We start from the raw sequence: 24,096 nt of genomic DNA, 5'->3' as shown, positions 1-24,096 counted from the left end.
ATACATATACACATTTTTCATCTGTTTTCATGCGCATTTAAAAGAGGCAAATATGAACTAAGAAAAGGCGACGATTAAATGCTCTTTATAAACATAAAGAGCTTTAGTTTTGTGGTAAAATTATAATAGATTTATTTTATAATATAAAGAGATAATATTTAAGAAAGAGTGAATCAGCTCTTTAGCATTAAAGACGGTAAAGTTAACTTGAAAGGCTTAAAAAACAAAAAGGTTACACATATATTACTACTTTGTTTAACTATGAGTAGAGCTTTATAATATAGTAGTGAAATAATGATACATATTATTATTATTATTTTATTGTTATCCACTAATTTTTCTTTAGTCCATCTATGTGTGTATATTTATATACATATATTATATTATATATTATTTGTTAAATTTCTCAATTCCAGCTGTTAAACTATTGCAAATTAACTTTCCTTCGACGCTAAACAACCTTCACATTCCAGTGATGCATATTTCAACTCTAACTAAATTTTCATTGACCAGGCGATATTAAGTATTCACACAGCACCCCCAAATAACTAATAAACAAACGCACATAGTTGATAGACCGCAACATTTCAAAGAATTTATTTTGAGTATATTCAACTATTTCCGTTTCAAGCAAAAAATAAAATAAATCAAATTTCTAGTGCACTTTGAGTATTTACATTATATACAGATATTTTATTCAATACTACGCTTCGTCTATTTTGCTAAAATATTGTCTTGCTGAAGTGTATACAAATTGCAGCGAAATGCCTACCCAAAAAAAAAAAAAAGAAGCAACAACAACCACAACAAAACATCGGCGACGTCCAGTAAACAAAACGTCGACAACAATGGGGCCACTGTACAGTGGCTGGCAAACGTCGGCAGACACTTTTCCGTTTATTGCACTTGCTGTGGCAGACCTGCGTGCACCCAGCCCCGCCCCAGCCCCCAGCCACGATCCAACTGTTGGTCAGACAATTTGCAGTCTTGTCTGCGCGGCTGCCTGCCAAAAATGTAACCCCAAGCTAAATTTTGCACACCATTTTTTACAATTTTATTTTAAGCATTTTTCTCATTTTTATTTCACTTTTTATTTTCGTTTCGCAACATTTTCGTGCCGCACGCCATTTTTATTTTTCGTATTTTTCTCTGGCTTTGCCGCAGCATTTTTCATAATTCTTGAGGAATTTTTTTTCGCCAAACTCGCAAAAGTTTTTTACAGTAAGGAAATTATTTTTTGGCAGCCTTAATAATCATCATCAAAAAAGAAAAAAGCGAGAACAAGGAGGAAAAACAGTCCAAATATATTTCATAGTTGCACTTTCCTCCCGCTTGCCCTGCCCAAAACTTGGCCCTGCCTCATAAATACATAGTTGCAAGCGTTGCCGTCGAGGATTCATAAATATGTCGTCGTTGCTGTAGAACCCCAAAAGTCTATATCATGTATCTCCGGCAGTGTGTGCCATCCATACATTTTGGGCACAAAATGCTACAAAATATATGTAATAACTCGGGCAATGGAAATGGGGCTGAATAGGAGTGTGTTAGGCTGGCTGATGTCGGGGCTAGAGTAGACAAAAAGTCGAGCGAGAGTGTGTGTGGTATAGGAGTCGAAGTGATTTGTTGAGTACAGTGGAACAAAATGTTCAATTATGGTAACCAACTGTCATGCTGGAGACTATAGAAAAAAAAAAACTTGAGAGCAAATTCATTTTAAATGCGATTTTTGATTCCTTAATTTCCTGAATATTTGAAAAGTAATAAAAATGTAAGAACATTTCATATGGCTTGCATAGTTGGACAAGCTTACAGAATTCAAAGTAGATATAACAATACACAAGTACGGGTTATTTTTAGCAATAGAAAAATATAAAATTAAGTACATAAAATAAAAATTGAATGTTATAATTATTATTAGGCTTTTCACTTTCATAAAATACTTGGGCATACAATTGATAAAATTGGTACATCTTCAGAAAATTTCTAAAAAATATTCTTATGCATAATCTTATAAAAAATTCCTTAAATATGTTTTCATATATCTACAATATCGGCATAAAAATGTATAAATATATTATATTATATTTTAGGAACGTGTTTGCTGTGAAGTAAGTTATAGTAGATATATATACAGATAGGAATATGTGACAAATAAAATTTAAAAAATGCTCAATCTCAATATATTTCAATTATTTATGGAGCACTTGTCAGTGCTTTGCCATCTAATTTTCCCTACCATTTTACGCATGCTCATGCCACTGTGCATCAGACGCACAATGACACAAAAGCTGCTGCCCTGCAGAGCCGAGAAACCACTAATGGCATATCTTTATGTCTGGAATACATTGTGCTTGCTTAACTTTAAGACTTTTAAAAAGAGTTTGTGAATGAAGTGAGATTTTTAAAGCTCGATAATGTGTGAGGCGCGACAGCAACAGATAGCTGAGTGTGCCTGAGGGATGCACAAAGGGCGAAGATTTGAAGATCTTATCAACACTTTAAAGATCGCACTTTAAGTACATTTCTCAGACTGAGTCCAATGGGAATTATTGTTGAAAATCAAAGCCCAAGTCGATAATCGAATAGGTCGCATACAAATTATTTGGCACGTGGGGGCGTAAACGGAAAAGCTTCGCCACAGCAACTGTCTCTGTGTCTTATTGCCAGCTTCCCTGCCTCTACCTGCTGCCTCTTCCTGCTGCTCTCCCTTGGCAATTGAATTGCTGATGAGTTGCGGCGTCGGCGCCTTCCTAGCAGCATTGAATGTGTAATGCAGCCACAGGCAATACAATAATAGCATACAAAATGTGCCTCCAAATGAGTTGAGCAGATGAAGAACTGACATTGAAACCGCATCAAAACTGTACGATATGCATACTATATATACTATACTATATACATATATAAAGTATATGTAATATACTGTATTTCTCTTCTTATTCGGGCCCTGCACCCCAGTGCTTTAATGCAAAGCTCCCCAGGCAGTCGTTCAATTTGAATTTCAAAATTGACGTCATCCACAATGCGCATATGATTTACTTGTTGATTCTAAAAGGCAACCCAGGCCACGCCCACCTAGTCTCGGGCCACATTAGATAAGCAACTTGAGGGAATTGCAGCTGAGACTTGAAAACTAAATGTGTGTGTGTGTGTGTGAGTGTGAGTGCAAAAATGCGACTGCTTAGCAGACAAAATATATGAAATTAAAGCGGATTTTTTTCAGCGTTGTCGAAGCTTAAATGCACTTAAATCACAGTGAGTCACGTGAGTCAATGACTGAAGGCAATAAAAGTTATTTATAGATCGAACAGAGTGGAAAAATAAGAGAAAATCTTTCAAAACTGCCGAATAAAAATCAAAGTATTTTATATGATGAGCTTTTAATTTTTATGGGATGCTCAAATCTCACTTAAAGTTGTTATAGAAACTTTCAACTTCAGATTAAACAAGCAGCTTAAAAGCTTATGCATGTGCTTATACAGCTAGTATTCAAGATTTAAAACTAACTTTTAATTAACTTTATAGTATCAACTCTTAATATCAATTTTAAATATTTTGCCCCTTCATTTTCAAGTTAGCATTTCTCAGCTCACACGCCCAGTCATCATTCTCCGCTCACAAAGTGTATGCCAAGTTGATAGAAGAAAAAAATAGTCGGTGTAGAAATACGACAAATATTTGCAGCTCATTTGAGAATATGGTAAAGCAGCTTTTGTAAATTTGGCGCATTTGGCGTTGACGGCGACTTTTATGGCCGACAAATGAATGCAACAAAAATTGTGCGACGAAAATTGAAAGAGACAGCAGTGCAACACGTAATTAGCCAAACGGGCCAAAATGACCAAAGCAGACTCAACTAACTCTGACTGTGGGCTGTCAGACGTCAGCCAGTTGAACTGCCCAGCCCTAGTTAAAAATAGTGAAACTTTTGCCTTAAACGAAAGTGATTGAAAAACTAAAAACCTTTTGCTTTTAATTGCAAAAAAAAAAAAAAAAAAAAAAAAAAAAAAAAAAAAAAAAATTGATCGAATTTAGAATTTGCTCGATTTAATTGGGCGTTAATGACTCTTTGCATTAGACGCAACCAATTAAAAGCGACTCTAGAGAGGTGTTCGATAAGCTGTTGTTGTTGTTGCTGTTAAATTAACTGAGCTGAAATTTAATTGTGCCCATAAAGAATGTTGAGGCTGTGTCGGACGGAGGCTAAGCTCAGTTTAGTTAATGCCTCAAGTTCAGATCATGTGAAAAACGAAAGTTTTTCCACTTGCCTGAGCGCTTGCCTGCGGCACGAATTCAATTTTGTTGCACATTACGTACACGCCCCGTTTACGTTTGCAGCTTCTTTGTCTTCTTCTTCTTCTTCGGTTGCACTTTTTTTTGTGATTTGTTCATGTTGTAAATTACATAATTAACTCATCGTTCAGCTCTGACCTTCATTGGCTTACAATGAACTTGGCCGCTGACTCTTTGACTTTCTTTTGTTCGATCGCTTCAATGCCCTTCTCTACGGTCAGAGTCTGGCTCAGCTTCAGCTTCGCCTCTCTGGCTGATTTACATAAATTTGCGTGATAATCATTGGAACTGCCCATCAATTGATAGCCACTTTAGTAATCCCTATCGTCATTCACACGATCTTGGCGGATCGCCAAAGCGAAGAGTTGAACGATTCAAATAAACAAAAAAGAAATGATGACGAAAACCTGTTGAAAAATACCCTATATAAATGGGTACCTTGTGGGTAGATATGCGAGCTGTATATAGGGCAAATGCAGCTTAGTTAACATTGTCTTAGTTCGTTCTTTGACGATCTTGGTTAATACCAGCTTAGGTTAAAATATTTAAATTATTATTTAAAAACATTTTAATGCTTTGTGTTGTATTGTGTTGTATCAATTGATACTTAATATTAAGCTTACTTAACTTAATATCAAGCTTTATTATTTCATATTAAGCTTTACAACTTTTCCCTGAACTTCCAGCTTGGCATTAAACACTCGAGTTTACATTAAGCTTAAGTAAGTTTTTGCTGAGCCAAGCAGCTGTATGTCTTTTTATTGCTTATTGCTTGCATTAGCCACTTCAAGCATTACTTCAAGCCACTATGCATTACGAATATTAGCCTTTATCAATTTTATAAATTGTTGGTTAAATCAATTACTAAATGCAACCTCATAATTGTTGATTGGACTGACAAGATATTTTTTTTTTTTTCATTTCTTAATTTTTTTTTTTTTTAATTTAGCAAATAACTTTGATGACATGAAAAATTTGGCTCCACAAAAATTAGAGCTGGAAATGGATGACTGATAACTTTTGACCATTATTTTTTCAATATGCTCAAACTCTTGTTAATATAATTTGCAGAGGATTTTTATATAAAACTGATTATTCAATGATTGACCCCGATTAGGATTTATTTTTGTCAGTTATGTATGACATTTTCGGTGCAGTATATTTTAGAGGAGCTAGCAATTTGTTCTATTGTTCGTTAAATGTTTAATAATGAACTGTAAATGTGTAAAAATGATGGATCTAACAAACTTGAATAGGAAATACAGTCTGCCATTTAGATTTAACAAATTATAAAGATAAGCAGTTCAGTCAATATTTAACTGCCTTGATTTCTACCGTAATACCCTTGGGTAAGTTTCAAATGAATATCTTACACTAATGAAGCTTCAATAACAATTTATAAATTCGTATAGCTATTCGATTACTTTAACAATATTGAAAATTTCAATTGACATACTTTAAAGTTTGCTCATGCCTTAAACTGCAGCTGTAGCTATACCAATACTATATATATAAGTAATTGATTGTTATCTAACACACTGTTGGCTCACTGCTAGTTCCTATTCTATTTGCTTTCTTCATTAAAGCAGTTTCTATTTAGCTGCGCACAGTTGTAAACAGTAGCCGATGCTTGGCTGTTGCTGTTGCTGTTGCTGTTGCTGCTGCTGATGCGAGTTCTGTCTGTCTTCCTGTCCGTCTGTCTCTGCTGACTGGCTCAATCAACTGGCAGCAGCAACTATTTTTGGTGCGCTGCCAACAAACGACAACAACAATAGCAACAACTAAACGGCGCCGTCGCATGCCAAAAACGCTAAAAGTGGCGGCTGCTTTTGACCCACTGACTGATATACGAAAAAAATATATGTATGTATAAAAAAAAAAAAAAAAAAAATAGAAGAAAAAGTTGGCAGTTGGCAGTTGGCTGTGAGCCGTGTTCTGTTCGCTGTTTGCCGCTTGTCGGTTTTCCAGTTTTGCATTGTTGCAGCATTTTGGCCGTCGCGCAATTGCAAATGCAATTAACTTGTTTAACATTTCGGGCGCCAGTTGATCCCCAAAACAAGCGCTGCAGCCACTTGACTTGCGCTTGCTGCACCCCCGCAACGTTCAATCAACTCAATTCCAAAGCGTTTTCAACTTTTCACTTAAAAGCAAACAAATTTCCTAAAAAAAAATGTTTCATTTCATGTTGTCAAACTTTGAGGCATAGAAAAATGTCTGCCACATCAATTCCGATACATATTTGCATATAGCACAGACAATAGGCAAACAACAACAACAAACAGATGACATCGGGTACAAACAACGTGAAGCATGCAGCATGCAACTGGACTGTGCTGGACTAAGAGATATCTTAGAAATAGAATACAGATGTTATAAGCTCTAAGAGTTATAAATAGCTCTAAATGAAATGAATATTTAGTAGTTAGAGAACTAAATAGTATTTGAGTAAAAGTATAATATATATAAAATAAAATAATATAAAATATCAAATATGATAAAAAAAAACATAACAAAAATTATAAAATAAATATATATATACATATAGACAATTATATTTAATCAGACCTATAAAGTAAATATTACTAGTAGATCTAAAAAAAAAAAAGACAATATTATAATTTATATTTGAATTAATTAAAAACTGAATAAAAAATAGAAAACTATTTAATTTTTATTGGATCTTCAAGTTTTGTTATATATCTTAAAATCTCTTTTCAGGGAAATATTTTATGAACTTATTGTCTATGTAGTATAATAATAATAATTAATTACTCGAATTTATATTTTTGCTGTGCAAAAGTGCATGACAAAGATTTGAATGCATTAAAATGGAAGACTTTGTAGCAAAACTAAGCTAAGTAGAATCATAAACTTAAATACGAAAAACTTCATCATAGCCTCTGCAAACATGATTTATGTATATCCAAATTTAGTTTGTTGCCGAAATTGTGAATGAGAAAACTAAGTTGATCTCGTGAGACAGATATTTATTTAGACAAACTTACATACCCACACTTGACTGACACTTTAGCGACAGGGTATTCATAACAACAGCAGTGTGTCACTCACCGCAAAATGTAAAAGTTTTACAAGTGATTTTAACTTTTTACAAACTGTGCAACTGCGGCCAGAGATACCGAGTTGGCTGTGAAGAGGCAGCCAACTGATAGAAGAGTCTGAGCACACTGAGCTGACGCTCTGTCTACAATTTCCAATTAATAATTCATAAACATTTGCTCAGTGTACTCTCTCTCTCTCTCTCTCTCTCTCTCTCTCTGAACCGACTGAATCTTCTGCTGCTGCTGCTTTAGTGTCAAAAAACAAATGTTTTATGCCCCTCGCCCCCAACAACAGTGTTGTGTCTGTGTGTCTGTGTGTGTGAGTTGTACCCGTTTGTTGCGGTTGTGGCTTGGCCCTTGGCTGAATTGCCAACACTTGTTGTTCAAAGTGTTTTTCTTGGCAATTTGTCTGCTGCATTTGAGTGAGACAATAACAACAACAGCAAATTTATTTATGCTACACAGCCTGCTTGTAATTGGGTTACCAGTGGAGCAACGGCAGCGGCAGCAGCAGCAGCAGCAGCAGCAGCTGATGTCTGGCATGCACATCAAGTTGCCCAGACACAGATACCAAAAGATACACAGACACACAGATGCACAGCTACAGATACAAAGATACAGTTGCAGCACTTGCAGCTGCTAAGTGAAGTGAGTTTCAGCTTTTCTCTTTCTTCTTCTTCTCAATTATTATTTTTTTTTTTACTTTCTTGAATAGCAAATAAGTGCACTACTCATACTCAGATTTGTCTGAGTAATGAGTGATTTTTTTCTCCTACTTCCAGCATCGTTTTTTATGCGCATTTTTTTATGGGCCTTTGCTTAATTTTTTACGACAGCTTTAAAAATTTTCGTTATGTTCTTCGTTTGGTTGGCTTAGTATGTAATCAGCGAGCAATCTGCTCTATAAATCATAGATGAGCTAAAGTTCGAAGTGCTAGCCAACGTCAACTCTCATACTTAATCTCACAAATGCCAATGCCAGAGCTATTCCAATTTCTGTCACTGAAAGTGGAGGCAAAGTTCTGACTCTGTTCGGTCCAATCAGCCATTAGTTTAGCTCACTGCTCAGCACAAATATCAATTTTCCTAATTGCCAAACACACACATGACACGCATTGGCTGAGTGCCTTCCTGGAGCCAGAAACTCTCCGGCCAAGTTACCTACTACTGAAGTTAATGGCAAGAGTTGAGGCAATCGAATGATATACGGTATAATACTCTGTACTCTAATGATTGCTAGAAAACTAGCGATGATATTAGCAATACTTTGATTCATTGTCAATAGTAGGTACTATGGAATATCGTAGTTGGTGAGCTAATACGATATTTGTCTTTAGATACGATAACTAATATGATAACACTAATATATGATTTAACTAGGAAAATTGTACCTAGGATTTAATCAATTGTAAACCATTAATATATTCGAGTATTAAATTATCAAATCTATCAAATATCATTAAATAACTAAACAAAGTTAATTAAACATATAATATCGTATAAAATCGAACCTACTGTATATACACCACTTATAAAAGATGTATTTTATAAATATCCAATACATAAATGTTGCGCTCTTCTACGATTGTCTAACAATTGTCTAATATCGTAAGCTTTTTATTCAATATTAAATGTAAAATAGTTACGATTATCGATTATATATCATATCATTAAAAATACCAAATATCGTAACAGTTATACATTTAACATGATGAGTTATCGTACATAGAGTAGTTACAATATTAGAAATATCATACTGGTTTGATTTTACTTATACTTTATAATTATAAGCTTATAGAAATATACCCACTTTCATCTTCATACAGGGTATTATAAAGCTCATGCATAACTCATAAGCAGGCACCTTCACTCTTTACCCATTTCGAGCACACATTTATTGGCCTCATTTGATAGACAGAGCGGGAGCTAGATGGGGAGTACGAGGGACAGAAAGAGAGAGGGACAAAAGAGGGATCTGCCTTAACATACTTCTTCTTTTTATTTTTCTATATACATATTTTTTTTTTTCTTTTTTGCATAATTGTGCGACTGGCAGGCAACAAACGACAACAATAAACAAAGAGGAAGTTTTGTGTGTCGAAGAAAACAAAAGTTACATCAGTTTTGTGTCAAACGAAATCTAAGCCAAACAGAATGAATGGACCATTAACAATGGGGGCTGAATACACCTGCCGCCTCAACTGTGACCCATGGCAAGCGAATGGCCGGAGCATAAATTAGCGTCGAACTGCGAAATTGACTTTCGACACAGTTCAAGCAAATGGGAATCGGGTCGATAAGGCAGCTGGCAGCTGGAGACTGGAAGCTGCTGGTAGGTGTTGGGAGCAGATGGGAGTAGACGTTGTCTTGGCACCTTTTTCGGCAGGCGGCACCCACGCGTCGGCCAGCTCGGCCCCCAAGCACCAATTAGACACATTTCTAATTGTGTGTGACTGTGTGTATGTATGTGTGTGCAACAGGCAGAGCAGAGCCGATTCACTGGCATGGAAAATGACAAACCAGCAGCAGCAGCTCCCCGTGTTCCTTCCCCAATCTCATTCCCTTAGGCTCTGCTCTTTCATTTGCTGTTGCTTTTCCATATATATTTCTTTTTATTGATTTTTCCTTGGCGTGACTTTAATTTAATTGTTGTCAGCATCTTTGAACTTCATATGCGACAGTTGCCCGGCTACCCCTCCCTCTCCCTTTCCTTTTGTGCTCCATTTCGTGTCAGCTAATAAATTTATAAAATTTGGAGCGATTATGTGGCTTAGCAATCGTAATGCCCATTGAACTATGCCGCGCTGCGATTACAAAACACATTTCCTCCACTCATAACCCACAATCTATTTCTGTATCGCGAATATCGTATATTTTTATTTTTTGTTATTTTTTGATATTCATGATTTCTGGTTTCTTGAACTTGGCTCTTATTATTGTTCAGCCCGACTCATTGTTCTTGTCTCTTGAAAGCTGACAGACACGGCACTCTTGAAGTGCCGTTAATGCTCGACTCGCTCGATTCCGCCGTAGGGGGCTTGGCTCTTTAATGTGTCAACCCCTTGATTGTACATGGAAAATAACTTGAATATTCTTTATCTAGGCTTTGCGTAATGCAATCATTTTAAATTTGCCATTGTCAGCTTTACCTTATGATACCCTGTAATATGTAAGCTGAACAGGTGTATAAGTTTCAATATGATGCTGATAATAAACATCATATAATTATTGCTAGATTACACAGTTAGATTAGGCCTAATTTTCTTTACTTTTTTGTTTGGTTCCGGCATCTACTAGTCGAGCAAATTCTGATAGACAGAACTGTTCCAATGCTTCATACAGAGTAACCTTTCGTCGCTCAAGCCTAATCCGTTTTTGTTTTTCCTTATCGATTTTATGCATGGCCAGAAGACAGTTGTGGCAATTGCTCAAGAATCACGTACGCGGACATGCCCCAACGCCCACAGAATGCCTACGCTCTCGACGAGTCAGCAGCGAGTCAGTCCTCGTCGCCAACTTCAACTTCAGCTCTCCGACTTCTATGCCGATTCGCGCCAAGTCGTGCTGTGGCTTAAATAAGTTGCAGCGAGTTTTAGCCATGGCTAAGACGAGTTGCCAACCCAGTTGAGTGGCCCTGTCAGGTGCTTCGAATGTCACGTGCGCGTTTAATGGGGGTAGGCGAGTCTCTCGTCAGCTAGGTGTCCGGCTGTGGCATAGTTTGCCATTTCTTTTCTATTTGGCTCGGTTCATCAACATGAACTAGTTCATTCAAATTGCAATTTGCTGCGATTTCTAGCCATGCATACAATTGCCCGTCTGCCGTTTGCTGTCTCATAATTAAGCCATTAACTTTCAGCCAAACTTGTCAGTCAATTATTCAGCGGCTACTCGTACGAATGCATTGCACCACTCACACCATTCGCCGCACTAACGCCAGCCGGCCGCACGCCGCGGTCAAAGAATCGAGCCACCCACCGAAGCGAGGCTTTTAGTTTTGTTGCGTGTCGAAACAGTTTAAGCTATGCGAATGCCAAATTGTTTACCCCAACACAAACAAACGAAAAAAAAAAAAAAAAAAAAAAACATCGCAATTACCAGAAGATAGCTGCAATGTGCCCGACCGACCACATACCCTATAACGGCATTTTATTTGAAAACCATTTATTAAACTATTTAAGATGAGCCAACAACCAAACGAAATAGAACAATTGAAATAAAAAAAAAAAAAAATATTGGGCAGACTAGCGGATACTCTACTATATAATTTTTAAGGTATATATTATATTAGGCATGCGAATTGATCATCAAATATTATTTATTATTAGAGCAAGCTTGAGAAGCAGATACCCTACCAAATATTTTAAATGAAATTAACTTGACTAGGAGATGCCTTATAAATTAATTTGAACCCATTTCTAAAACTACACATAGGTAATATAAGATTGGTATGTAATAAACAAAATATGTAGATATATCCTACATATATATTTAGAAACATCATATAACTATCTTAGTTTAACTTTTTGATATTTCTTAGATTGTAGAAAAAAGCGTATACCCGCTTCAATACACATCTCATACACAGGGTATGCATATCTAAACAAAGAAGCTAGCATAACACACACGGACGTACACACTCACACACATGAAGTTAAATAGTGATAAATGATCTGGCCTGGTCAGCTGTTTCATGTCGCTGCTGCCGTTTGGCCAATTATATGGCTTGAGTTTTGCATATAAATTAGCTAGAAGAAGAAGAGAATGGCATTAAAAAAATAATAAATACGCACAGCTGGCCAAATTCTTAGAGATGGCATCTTGCTCGTGCGACTGATTCTGTAAACTGGGCTAACTGTCTGGCAAGATTCAGTTTGAGGTCGACTAACTGCCAGCCGAACGAAATGAAGATCAAGCATGGAGTTTCTTGCAGGGAGAGAGAGAGAGAAAGAGAGAGAGAGACACACATAAATCAAAATTGTTGTCGAGCTAATGCGCGAGCCATGAATAATCTGGCGAGGGAGCCGAAGCTGAACTAAACCCAAGCACAAGTAATTAAGTAAAAATAGAATCTTTAAAAAAACAAGTAAGAACGTTGCAGTCGGGCGTTACCGACTGCGGAATACTCATTCACATCCCATCAACAATTTAGTAGTTAAGTTTCGTTCTAATACTGTAGAATATACAGGTTTTTCCGATTTGCCACGCCCCAACTGGGCGTAGACACCTCATTTTTGGTCAGTTTTTAGAAAGAGATAACGTTACCCTAACTGCAAAGTTTGAATGCTTACCCTAAAAAAATGTGAAAATTACAGGGTATTTTTCGATATGCCACGCCCCTAAAGAGGCGTAAAAATTATTTTTGGGGAATCGATAGAGGAGGCTACCAGTAACTCAACTATCCAAATTTGAAGCTTCTAGCTATTATACTTTAGGAGATATAAACTTTTGCGGTTTGCCACGCCCCCTGTGGGCGGACATATATCCGACAAAACTTTTTGGTCTTGGGTGATCAGTCCGAGTATATATACAAAATTTGAGGTCTCTGCCATCAATAGTGTCCAAAATATAGGAGAATTTAAAAAATCACTATATCTTCAGGTCCGATTTGCCACGCCCCCAACGGGCGTAGACTTATAATTTATCTTCAGACTTTATAGAATCATACCATTAGCTGACGTGCAAAATTTCAGCATTCTAGGTTTACAACTTTAGGAGATACAGTTCTATCCGATTTGCCACGCCCCCAATGGGCGTAGATATATCCGCCATAGCTTGTGATCTTGGGTGGTCAACGCGGACCTACATACCAAGTTTCAGCTTTCTAGCTCTTCAACAAACATGATTTCTGGTATATCGGAAAATGCATTTTCCGATTTGCCACGCCCCTAGTGGGCGGATCGGGAAAATCTTAACACTTTATAAATCGGAGATATACACGAGTATGTGTTCCAAATTTCAAGTCTCTAGCTTCAATAGCGCCGAAATAGATTGCGTTCATACGGACAGACGGACAGACGGACGGACGGACAGACGGACAGACGGACAGACGGACGGACAGCAAGACGGACATTGCACAAAACCAATATACTGATTCACTTTCGTGAATGAGTATAAAAATAAGAAGAGTTGAAAACCAAGAGTGTCTGAAGGGGGACTAGAAACGGAAGTGTTTCCCTTTGTGTGTGTGTCTGTGTGTGTGTGTGTGGGAGGCGGATAAATAAACCAAACATAAAGAAAAGAAATGAAAATCCCTTTTGACTGTCAAGTTCAGTTGGGGAAGTCCGAGGGATATTAGCAGAGCCCGCAAGCTCTATAAAAAAAATGAAAATTACTTTTTTTGCTTTGTGCGATTTTTGCTATAATAATTATTTACAAAATGCGCCCACGCCACGCCCACAGGCAAAACAGCAGAGGAACAGCTGAGAGAAGGCGCCAGCTGAGCAGCCATTGTTCGCTTTGCAGAAGAGGGTGGCGTGTGGGTGGGGGGTGTTTATAAGAAAGGCAGTGATAACTATGTGTATGTGACTTTGTATATACAGCTCACCCACACACACACATACACGAATAGAGGCAGACTTTGAACAGGTATCAATTACAAATCTCTAATGCGAAAATAACAAGCAAAGAATCACAAAATAACAATAAGGCGAATAACGAGAAAACAGATAATAACAATATGAGAGAAACATATGACCAGCTCAAGGAACACAAAGAAAAGCTGGCGGGAGCGGGGTTGGGTGTTGGAGGTTTTTATAGGGAAAGAGTTGCTCGGCTAATGGGTAAGAGATATCCACAGAAATGAAGCGCACAACACTACGATTCATGACAAGTTGTGACAGGTGCGATGCGAGTGAAGGGCGAAGCAGTTGAAAAAGAAACCCAGAGGGGGGAGGAGAGAGTGAAGAGAGAAGGATGGGGCAGCAGCAAGAAATACAAGTCGAAACTTATCTAAGAAAAAGTGATGCAAGAGCACAGAGAATGAACAACAATAAATGGATTATATTGGTCGGACTGGACACGTAAATAGCTTAAAGGCTTGTGAGTGGAATGGAATGATGTGGAAGTGGACTGTCAAGTGAAATGGAATGGAATTTTTGTAATTGTAGTTTGTGAACTGACCGCAACAACTTTAAAGAGCTATGCGAAATTGAGTAAGTTCAAGAAAAGAGAGAGAATGGAATTGAAGTGGAATGGAATGGAATTGAATTGAAGCGAATAGAATATAATCGAGTAGTCTAGAGCATGCAGGAAGAATGGCAAGAGTAAAAGAATAATGAAATTGATTTTACGTATTAATTATTGATTTTACATATTAAATGTAAATAATTCATAAAAATTCGGTCCTCATCAACAAATTTTTAAGTACATATAAAAAATGTAAAAATATATTCTATATTCAAAAATAAATTTTTTTTTTTTTTCAACGGAAAAAGTGCAATTTAAATTTGGCTATATATTCATATATAATACTTTTTATTACTTTTCAATGGAAAATGTCTGCACAGATATATAATCAAAAGTAAAATATTCTATGCTAAACAAAAAGAGGGAAATTTTTGTTATTTTTCAACAGAATAAGTGTGTTTTCATTTAGCGCAGTTTTAGTATTTGTATTAACACATCCGTATATAAATTCCTAAAAATTCTCAGAAAACCGATGGATTGGATTGGTATTTATCATGCTAAAAGAGGGTATTAAATGAAAATTATAAATAAAATAATTTACAGTCGACAGATAAAAAAAAACTAAAAATTTGATAAATTTATTATATATTTTACTAATATTAATAATATTTACAAAAAAAAAAATACTTATAAATAAAAAAGATTCGCTTATTATTTTAATAAAGAATCTACTAAGAGCAATATGAAAATTCTTGAAACTGACGACCCTATGAAAAAATCATACAAACAAATCTGGCTAAATCATATATCATATAACTCTCGCCGCAATACTTCCATAATCCAATAAAATCAGTTACTCAATAGATGCAATCAAAGAATTTGAAGGAATTTACTTAATTGAAATGAAACAAATTATTGTTGCAGAGTAGTTAATTAGCAGAGACCTCCAAGAAAAAAAAACTCTGCCACTCTGTGGTACACAATGGTTGCACGCGTTACATTGTTGCAGCCCATGCGACGCGAACAGCCAAAGCCAAAAGCAAATTGGCAGCAACAAAACTTTGGCAACAACAGAATTGCGGTGAAAATTTTCATTGCATAGGAATGAGATGGGCAAATGAGGAGCAGAAGGGCAGCACATAGGCAGCTATGCAGGTAGCTAGGTGGCAGGTGGCAGGTGGCAAGTGGTAACTGATGTTGCGCTCATTATGATGACGACGAATAACCGCAAAAACCAAAGGAATGCGACAAAATGTAAAGAGAAATAGGCAAAAGAGGTAGATGGAGTGAAAGAAGAGATAGAGAGAGAGTGAATGAGATAGAGATAGAGTGAGAGGCAAGCATATTTGGGTGCAGCGCATCAGAAAAGCATTCATCATGCAATTTGTCAGAGCGCCACATTGCGTCAATCTTCGCAGCAATTGGCCAAGTTAGCGGAAATGCAATGCCCTTTTAATGGCCCCACAAGCTGTGTGGAGCTCGTGTGTGTGTGTGCGCGTATGTGTGCTTAGGTGTTTACATCTGTGTTGGTTTACACATACCCGGCTGGTGAGGATCCCTGGCTGTAGCATTTGCCCGCTGCCATTGCAGCCGCCGACGCTGCGTGTATATGACGTTGCGGTGGCGTTGGCTGATGATGTGGCGACGAGGTGGCCGAAACAGTCGGTGTGCTTTTTGATGATGAGCTGCTGCCCCCACCACCAGCGGCACCACTGCTGGCACTGCTGGCACCACTGCCAGACACTCCACCCGCTGGCATGGCCACTTTGCGCTTGGGTGACAGCTCCTGGGCCGCATTATCGCAGACGCTGTCCGTGTTGACGACTTGCTCGAGCATATGTACCTTCAGCATGGTGTTTGATTGATGCTTTGATTGATGGATTGACTGCTTGACGTTGTGTTGTTAATTGCCGGCCTGCTGCTGCGGGTTTTGCTTTGTTTTGCTTTGTGTTGTTTCCCTTTTCAATTTTGGTTGTTTTCTTTTTATATTTTTGGTTTTGTATTTTTGGTTTTAAATATTTGGATGCGTTTTGTTTTGGTTTGCTTTTTGGGTTTACGCTGTTTCCCTTCAATATTGTGTTTTTATTTTTATTTTCCCTTGTGTTTTATTCACTTTAGATATTGTTGGCGGCGTGTGCTATAAATTGGATTCGGGTTAACATTTCATTTTATTGCTTCTTAGTATTCAATTACAATCGATTTCCCTGCACTTCAGGTACTCGAATTACGAAGTGCTCAATCGAGCCGCTTAATTAAAATATATTTTTTCGCGCACAAAACGAATTACACGTTCAATATTTTGATGTTAATATTATTTTCACAAATTGAAAATTTAAGTTCGGTCATTTTTGTTCATTTGAAACACTCAAGACAAAAAATTTACAAAGTATAGTTGATTGTTAAAATTTAAAAAAAAATATATTTTTCTAGTTATATAAGAACTCTAGCTATAACTCAGTACAGCTAAATATATGATGCCTAATGACTTATCCATTTGAGTTCAGGAAAATATGCATAAGTATATATACATATGTATGTATATGTATAAAAAAAAAAAAACAAATATTTAAATATCTATAGTCAGTTATGTCTAGAGCTCTTACATATAACTGGAAGAAAATATGTATCTTCCATGTATATAGATCAAAGTTTCTGGTGTAGTACAATGACCAACTTTAAACTCGACTTCTCCTGCTCTCTAATTACAAGGAGTCACATAGATTGTACAATCAATTTATGAATATATAAATATATATCTCGAACTTGTTACGATAATTCTTTTTACGATGCGGCAAGCGGCAACTGGCCGCAAAAAAACAAAAAGCAAATCCAATTTCAGTGGCTTTATACGTCGAGCAGCTGCTTAAGAAGGTAACCAATGGCAATAAAGGCCGGCCAAGCGCAATGCCGGAATATGGAAAACGATGGAAATTTAATAACTGACAGCCTGAGAGAAGTCAACTTTATGGGCGCTCGTAAAACTTCATCAAAGAAATATGGAAAAGGTGAAGGAAAAAAAAACAAAGAGAATCACTCAGGCCCGAAATAAAGTGCTGGGCCATATTAAGAAGTAATGCTGAAAAGCCATTGGCATTGCTTTGCTGTTGCTTTGCTGCCTTGCCTTTGTCCAACGAAGCGATGAAAAGCGCGTGAAAATGCGTGCAATATGAAAAGCCAATGACAGTAGACAGCCAGTAAAACATACAGCAGAAAAGCAAAAGCAGCCCGCACATGTGAAAAGCAACTCACAGACAGAGACAGAGAGAGAGAGAGTGAGTGAGAGTGAGAGTGAGAGCGGGCCACAAAGCTGCTCAACTCAGACCTAAGGCAACTTGTGAACAAAACCGTCATAAAAACCACTCGAGGCAAATGTACGTACGGGAGCCCAAAAGCCTAAGGAAAACGAAGGAAAACGGCGGAGGGAGGAGGATGTCAAAAAAACGTTGACTTGAACCTGCCCCACTGACAATTGGCTTAAGTCTAGAGGGTTGTCCAACCCGCCATTCTGTGTAGGTAATGGCTGACGGCACGTGTCCAAGTGCCGCCAAGATGATTTATGTTGCATGGCATTGACTGAAGGCATGTGGCAACTGCTTAGCAACGTCGTCAGGTGGTGCACACCCACCCCCACCAGCAGCGGCAGCAGCAAGTCTAGCTCTAAGTGCTTCATTACAATGCCGAATCAGGTGTAGAAAGGAAGAAGAGCAACAGCTACTATTTACTTTCGGTGGGCTAGCCGCAGAGTCATTTCAGGACGTACTTAAGCAAATAGCCAACAGAAAACCCATTTCATAGCCTCGGGGAAAGACAAGGTAGCCAACCAGGTTGGGATGGCAATGCGATTATATTTGAAATTAACGTCAGCACTTGACTTGATTAGTTGGCCCCCAAAAAGACTCTGAAGGAGTCCTTAATTAGTTAGCTTTGTCATTTTGTGACCGCAGCAGTTAATTAGTTATTTGAATATTACTCAAAGTTCGAGCTGGGTTTTTATGAGTTAGGAGCAACTTGTAGAGACTATGAAGTTCACTAAGTAACTTTCGATTCTTGTAATACATTAGTGAATTGATATTTGGATTGAACTTGAATCATATTTTGAATTAATATTTATTTGGCTCCATCTAATAACTAAGTTAATTAGAGAACTTGACTTATATTTTATTTATTATTTTTTGATTACTTTGCTTTCTTTCGGAAATTATTATTGTTTTTTTTTTTTTTTATTTTTTTTTTAGTTTCGACTTTTTTAAAGAATAAAAGACAGTTCAATATAAATAGATTGTCGGATCTTAGCTCGTATAACATAGGAAAATATTAGACCTTAAAAGAAAATATTACGGATGGCGCTATCCTGACGACACGGACTGCATATTTTTCGTAATACATAATTTATTTTATATTTTATAATAATCTGTGACTTCTATAAATCCTAACTATTTTCTTTTTTATAATTTATAAAATGGCTATATCTTATATTTGATAATTATATAATTTATATATTTCATGTTTTTAATAATTAGGTTCCATTCTATTCAACAAATAGTAAAATCTATAGCAAACCATTTTTCCTTCATATATACATATACCCATTAAATGCGACTATTCTTTTCAAGAAAGACATCATTCATCATTTTACAACTCTCCCTTTCACATCAGCTTCCATTCATTTGCAAGCTCTTGCCCATTATTATTTTCCGAACTTCTTTAAATGATCATCACTTCGTTACATCATTTGTTATTATATCAACAGTTGCCCTGGCCCCAAAATCGTTAAGCCTCCTCTCGCCCAAAGCGTCACACAGAGGAAGGCAGCAAAACCGCGAGGAAATGAACTTCCATAATAAAATTGCAAAACATCAAATTATTTGACTTGAATCGAATTAAGAGCAATGATTTATTTTTATATCTCTTTTTTCGCATTTATTTGTAGTATTTTTTCTGCTGCTTCTTTTTTTTATGTTATTTGCTATTATTTAGTAACACGCAACTTCCGCTGCAAATTCGTCTTTTCCGCATGTGAATACAGCGAGCGAAATGAAAACAAACATAGAAAAATAAAACGAATAATCTACGCTCAGGTGAGAATTATATATATATATATATACATATATATATATGTTATATATGCATACATATATATTTTTATGTGGATGTGTGTGTATATGTGCACATCATAAAATAGAATTAGGTAAGCGAATTCAATTACGTGGCATAATAAACAATTTTGTATTACATATACATCTAAATCAGAGTATAACAGAGTTTAGAATCGAAAAACTAAACGATACCCTGTATAAGATCGGTATTCTTAGATTAATTGATATCTTTAGCTTTTCGAAGAAAAATGTTGTTAAGAAAAAATGAATATAAATGAATGGATTGTTGCCAAAGTTATCCAGAAGTTATCGAGTTATCATAGACTAAATATATTTAACTTGCAGGATTCCTTTCTTGATTCTCTGCATTTATTTTACTCATATACATATATACATATTTATTTTACTCATTAGACTTCATATTTCCACTTTCGCCTCTTGCACCAACATTAATTATTACAGGGTATCACAAATGTACCCCTACCCTCAACAAGAGCAAAGTTAAACATTATTTGTGAGTTTTTATGGTATTGTGGCGAAGTGTTTGACGGCAGAGAATTGCGGCTAAATGCAATAAAAAAAAAACGCATATAGAATAATTTATTTAAATCAGCATCCGACCGCCCCCATCAACCCAGATCCAAGAACAACATCGTCGACGTAGACGACGAGCGACAACTTTGACGACCTTTTATGGAGACATGCAAAAAATTCATAACAATTTATAACGATATGTCTACGATTTAACTACATTGGCTGCAAAGAAAAAACGAAGGAGCACTGCAGCCGGCGAGATGATGGAGGCAAGCAGCATTGTGCCGCATGTGGGCTGATTGCTCAGTTAATTGTGGTTAGAACTAGCGTGATGGGGGTAAATAATCTCTGATATTGCATTACACTTGTGCGACACTTTTATTGATGTGTTTTGCTCGAATTCAATGGATATAAAAAGTTTTAATTATATATAGGAAAATGCTGTGGTAAATAATATTGAAATGCAAGCAATTATGAGCGTAATCGATAACCATAACCATAACCAGTTAAGTTAAGACTAAGTTAAAACTAGCGCGGGTTGCGTCTGAGATGGAAGTTGAAGCAAATAGAAAACAGAGAGAAAATGTCTTGGAAGTTTAATTAATGAATCTATCGATAAGAACGTTAATTGCTTATATTCGTTGATACAGTAATCGATAAGTTTATATAACTAAGATAGCTACGGCGAGCCTAAGATCTGTTGTAGTGATCAATCAATCATATAACTTACATAACTTTAAAATAAATAAAAACACTATTTTTGTATATAATAAATATATTACAAAAATATTTCTAAAAATATTTATATTTGTTTTGTAAGTTTTCGCATATTTTAAATATTTTTCATCCTCTAATTCTATATATAAATTTGATCGATATCGATTCATAGCACATAAATCTAGCTCAAAATACAAATTTCAAATATTGCTAAACTTGTTAGCAAAATAATATATATTTATTCATTTTATCTATACTTTCGGTATTTTGTTACAAATTGAATTTCAAAATAAAAAATTAATAAATAAACAAATATGAAAAAAAAAAAACTTAAAAGTGATCAATAATGTCAGGTAGTATTAGATGGATAATATGTGGCATGATTTGGTCTATATTAACCGTACATGTTTATCATATAAACGGATATCATATAAATATAATTCCCAGATGCAACAGATGGTCATTAATTAACATTTTATGAAATTAATTCAATAATACGTAGAAATTTTAATAGAAAACTGAAAAATCAAATCAATTCAATTGCAAGAGTTATCTCTGTTATCTAGGCTTACTATCATATCATTTCGTGATATGATAACCATTTAGAGTTAATACAGCCTAAAGAATGTCACAATATGATGGAGTGTTACCAGAGCAAAAAAGTATCTTTCAAGGTTGCCTGTTGCCATATTTTCAGTGATGCATTGACCAAATGGTAGCTGATAGCTGATAGATAAGATAGGAGCGCAGACACTCCAGAGACTATTTCAAATGTGTAATACAAACTTTATGAAACGAAATATAGTTTTGAAATATAGTTTTGTTGCTGCTCTTGTTCTTGTTGCTGTTTGGTCAACTGCCAACAGCTGTTGCAAGCTGTGTGGAAACTGAACTCAGCTCGGGGCAATGCTGAAGCTGGAAACACAAACTCGAATCTAAGAAATTGTTTACAGCATTTATGTCAGAGCGTAAATATTTAAACACGTGTCACAGCACAGAAGCAAGAAGAAGTGGAAGAAGTCGTAATAAACATGAAACAAATGCTGAAAATGTGGCCAACTTAACAAGGGCTACGGGCTGCGGGCTGTGTGTGCGTGTGTCTTAGGGTAGGGCTAAAATCAACACGGAAGCAGCATGAAATGAAAACCTGCCAAAATTCCGGATGTACACCCAGACACCCACACAGAGGTCTATAAAGGTTACCAAGAGAAAAAACTTTGTGTAAGGAAATGTTATTTCATAAGAACAACAAAAAATCTCTTGCCACCTATCGATAAGCGGAGGCAACCCAATTTGCTCGGTATTTATAACCGTTACGTGTTTGCTGACTCAAATTTCAATTGAATTGGGTCTCGGTTAGAGGTTCTGTTAGCTGAAAATCATATGAATTGTAGGTGCCAGTTCTTGAAAGACACAATCTATAAATGACGTATCGATAACGATTAAGAAAATAAAAAAAAAATAATGCAACTGAAATCAGATTGCGAAATGTTGATACTAAAACAATAACAGTTGCCTGGGGAGAGTGTAATAGTGAGCGAGAGTAAAAGAGAGAGAGAGAGAGAGAGAGTGAGAATGAGTGAAAGAGAGTGTGTGCTTGTGTGAAAGAGGGCAAACAAATATTTCGTGCAAGCTCTTGACACAGTTATAATCAGCTAATTAGGCTCGAAATGTATACCAAAAAAAAAAAATAAATAAATAAAGAACAATAAATAAGTAAAACATTAACAAATATAGATAAGAAAAATTAATTTGGTTGGTAAAGAATAAACTTGGTCAGAGAAGCGAAAAAAAGAAAATTGTATATTTTTTGCGATCATCGAAGTGGAAAATCACTTATTCCAAATTTTAGTTGTCACTAAAATAACCAAAAAAGAAAAAAAAAAGAAAATAAAAATTCATGTACTATTAACTATTATTTTAATATGGAAAGAGCTTTAAAATAAATTGAATAGAAATGAATTTTAATTTAAATCTAAAACTCCTGTAACAACCTAACGAATAATATACACATGTATATTTCCATTTCTCTACCAAATCAAAAATCGTAAAACGGTTGATAGATTTTGAAATTTATGCTCATGCCATACAAGTGGCCTGAATACAATAAAATTTGTGGGAAATTGTAAAAGTAATCAACTTTTCTCAGTACTCGTTAAAAGTCTGTTTTCTTTTATTAGTTTTGTTGCAACCCATATCAGGTTTCACACTGCTCGACCTTCATTCCATTGATGATTTGTTGGCCCAGCAAAGGAAAACGGTCTAAACTTTTCAGTCAATAGGAAAAGTCGAGGTGTGAAATAACTCAGAGCTGACCTTCAGTTGGTACGCTGTGCTGATAATCCCTGGAATATTGCGTACAAAGCAAACATCAAATATTTCATAATTTATATTCATATTTTTTTACAGCTAAAAATCAGAGAGAAAACATAAAAAGTTCTTGTTTTCCTTTTCAAAACGAATTCTCAGACTTTTGGCACAGGTGTAAACAGCTCGTAAGCAAACACACCCCACTTTGCAGTGGTTCTCCCCTAGCCCCTTCTCCCACTCCATTCAGTCGCTTGCCGTTGCAAATAGCAAACCAAGCCGCTGCCAAAGGCAATTAAAGTAAACATATGAAAAACACGCCAGGCGCATATCAAATACAGTTGCTCCGACTGAAGAAGAGTAATGCGTCCCCTCTCTCCCTCCCTCTCACGTTCCTGTGCCATACTCGTCGCGGCCATTTGGCAGTGGGCCAAAGAACGCGCACGCCCCATAAATTAAACGTGTGTGTGTGTGTGTGTGTGTCTGTGTGAGTGTGAGTAAAAGGGAACAACAGTGCTGGGGATCGAGAGATAAGCGACAAAGCAAAACGCATTCGGCAAAACGGTAAATTTTGCGTAGCAACGCAACAAAATTTAAAATCAATGCAGGCGAATGACACAGCAAAGGGACAGTGCCAAAAAGAACAATGCCATAAAGAGCGAGAGTGTGTGCGAGTGCGAGTGCGAGCGCAAGTGGGAAAAAGATAGTGGCCACTGGCCAGTCATCTCCTACACTCTCTCACACGCACGCTCTCTCCGAAATCTTAGCAGGCAGCCAGACAGAGATGGAGACAGCCACTGAATCTGAGCTGTTCAGTTTGCTGCACTTCAACTTGAACTTTTCGGTCAAGCGAAGGCAGCAACAACATCGACAGCATTGAGAGATGGATGACAAGACAATTGATGAGCGTAATGAGTGGACGAGCGGCATATGCGAAAGATAGTGATGAATGAATGCCAGATAGA

General features: G+C 36.4%; 1 protein-coding gene across 4 annotated transcripts in view; it reads right to left on the bottom strand.

Moving 5' to 3' along the window:
• Positions 1 to 24,096, bottom strand: part of RapGAP1 (Rap GTPase activating protein 1) — a 138,261-nt gene that overhangs the window by 109,675 nt on the left and 4,490 nt on the right. For 2 of the 4 annotated variants that reach the window (XM_089464253.1, XM_089464255.1), the window contains exon 2: positions 16,019 to 16,614. The exons of 1 other annotated variant lie outside the window; for it this stretch is intronic. In XM_089464253.1, the coding sequence (XP_089320379.1) occupies positions 16,019 to 16,329 (311 nt within the window). In that variant the 5' untranslated portion in view covers positions 16,330 to 16,614. Of the gene's footprint in view, positions 1 to 16,018; positions 16,615 to 16,670; positions 16,842 to 24,096 lie in introns of those variants that run through there. One more of the 4 variants, XM_089464254.1, reaches the window with a different exon arrangement.

This window comes from Drosophila arizonae, chromosome 3, assembly GCF_054131065.1.
Source record: "Drosophila arizonae isolate 15081-1271.41 chromosome 3, UAZ_ARI_1.0, whole genome shotgun sequence".
Taxonomy (NCBI): domain Eukaryota; kingdom Metazoa; phylum Arthropoda; class Insecta; order Diptera; family Drosophilidae; genus Drosophila; species Drosophila arizonae.
Note: the sequence above shows the minus strand (reverse complement) of the source record. Positions and strands in the feature narration are given on the sequence as shown.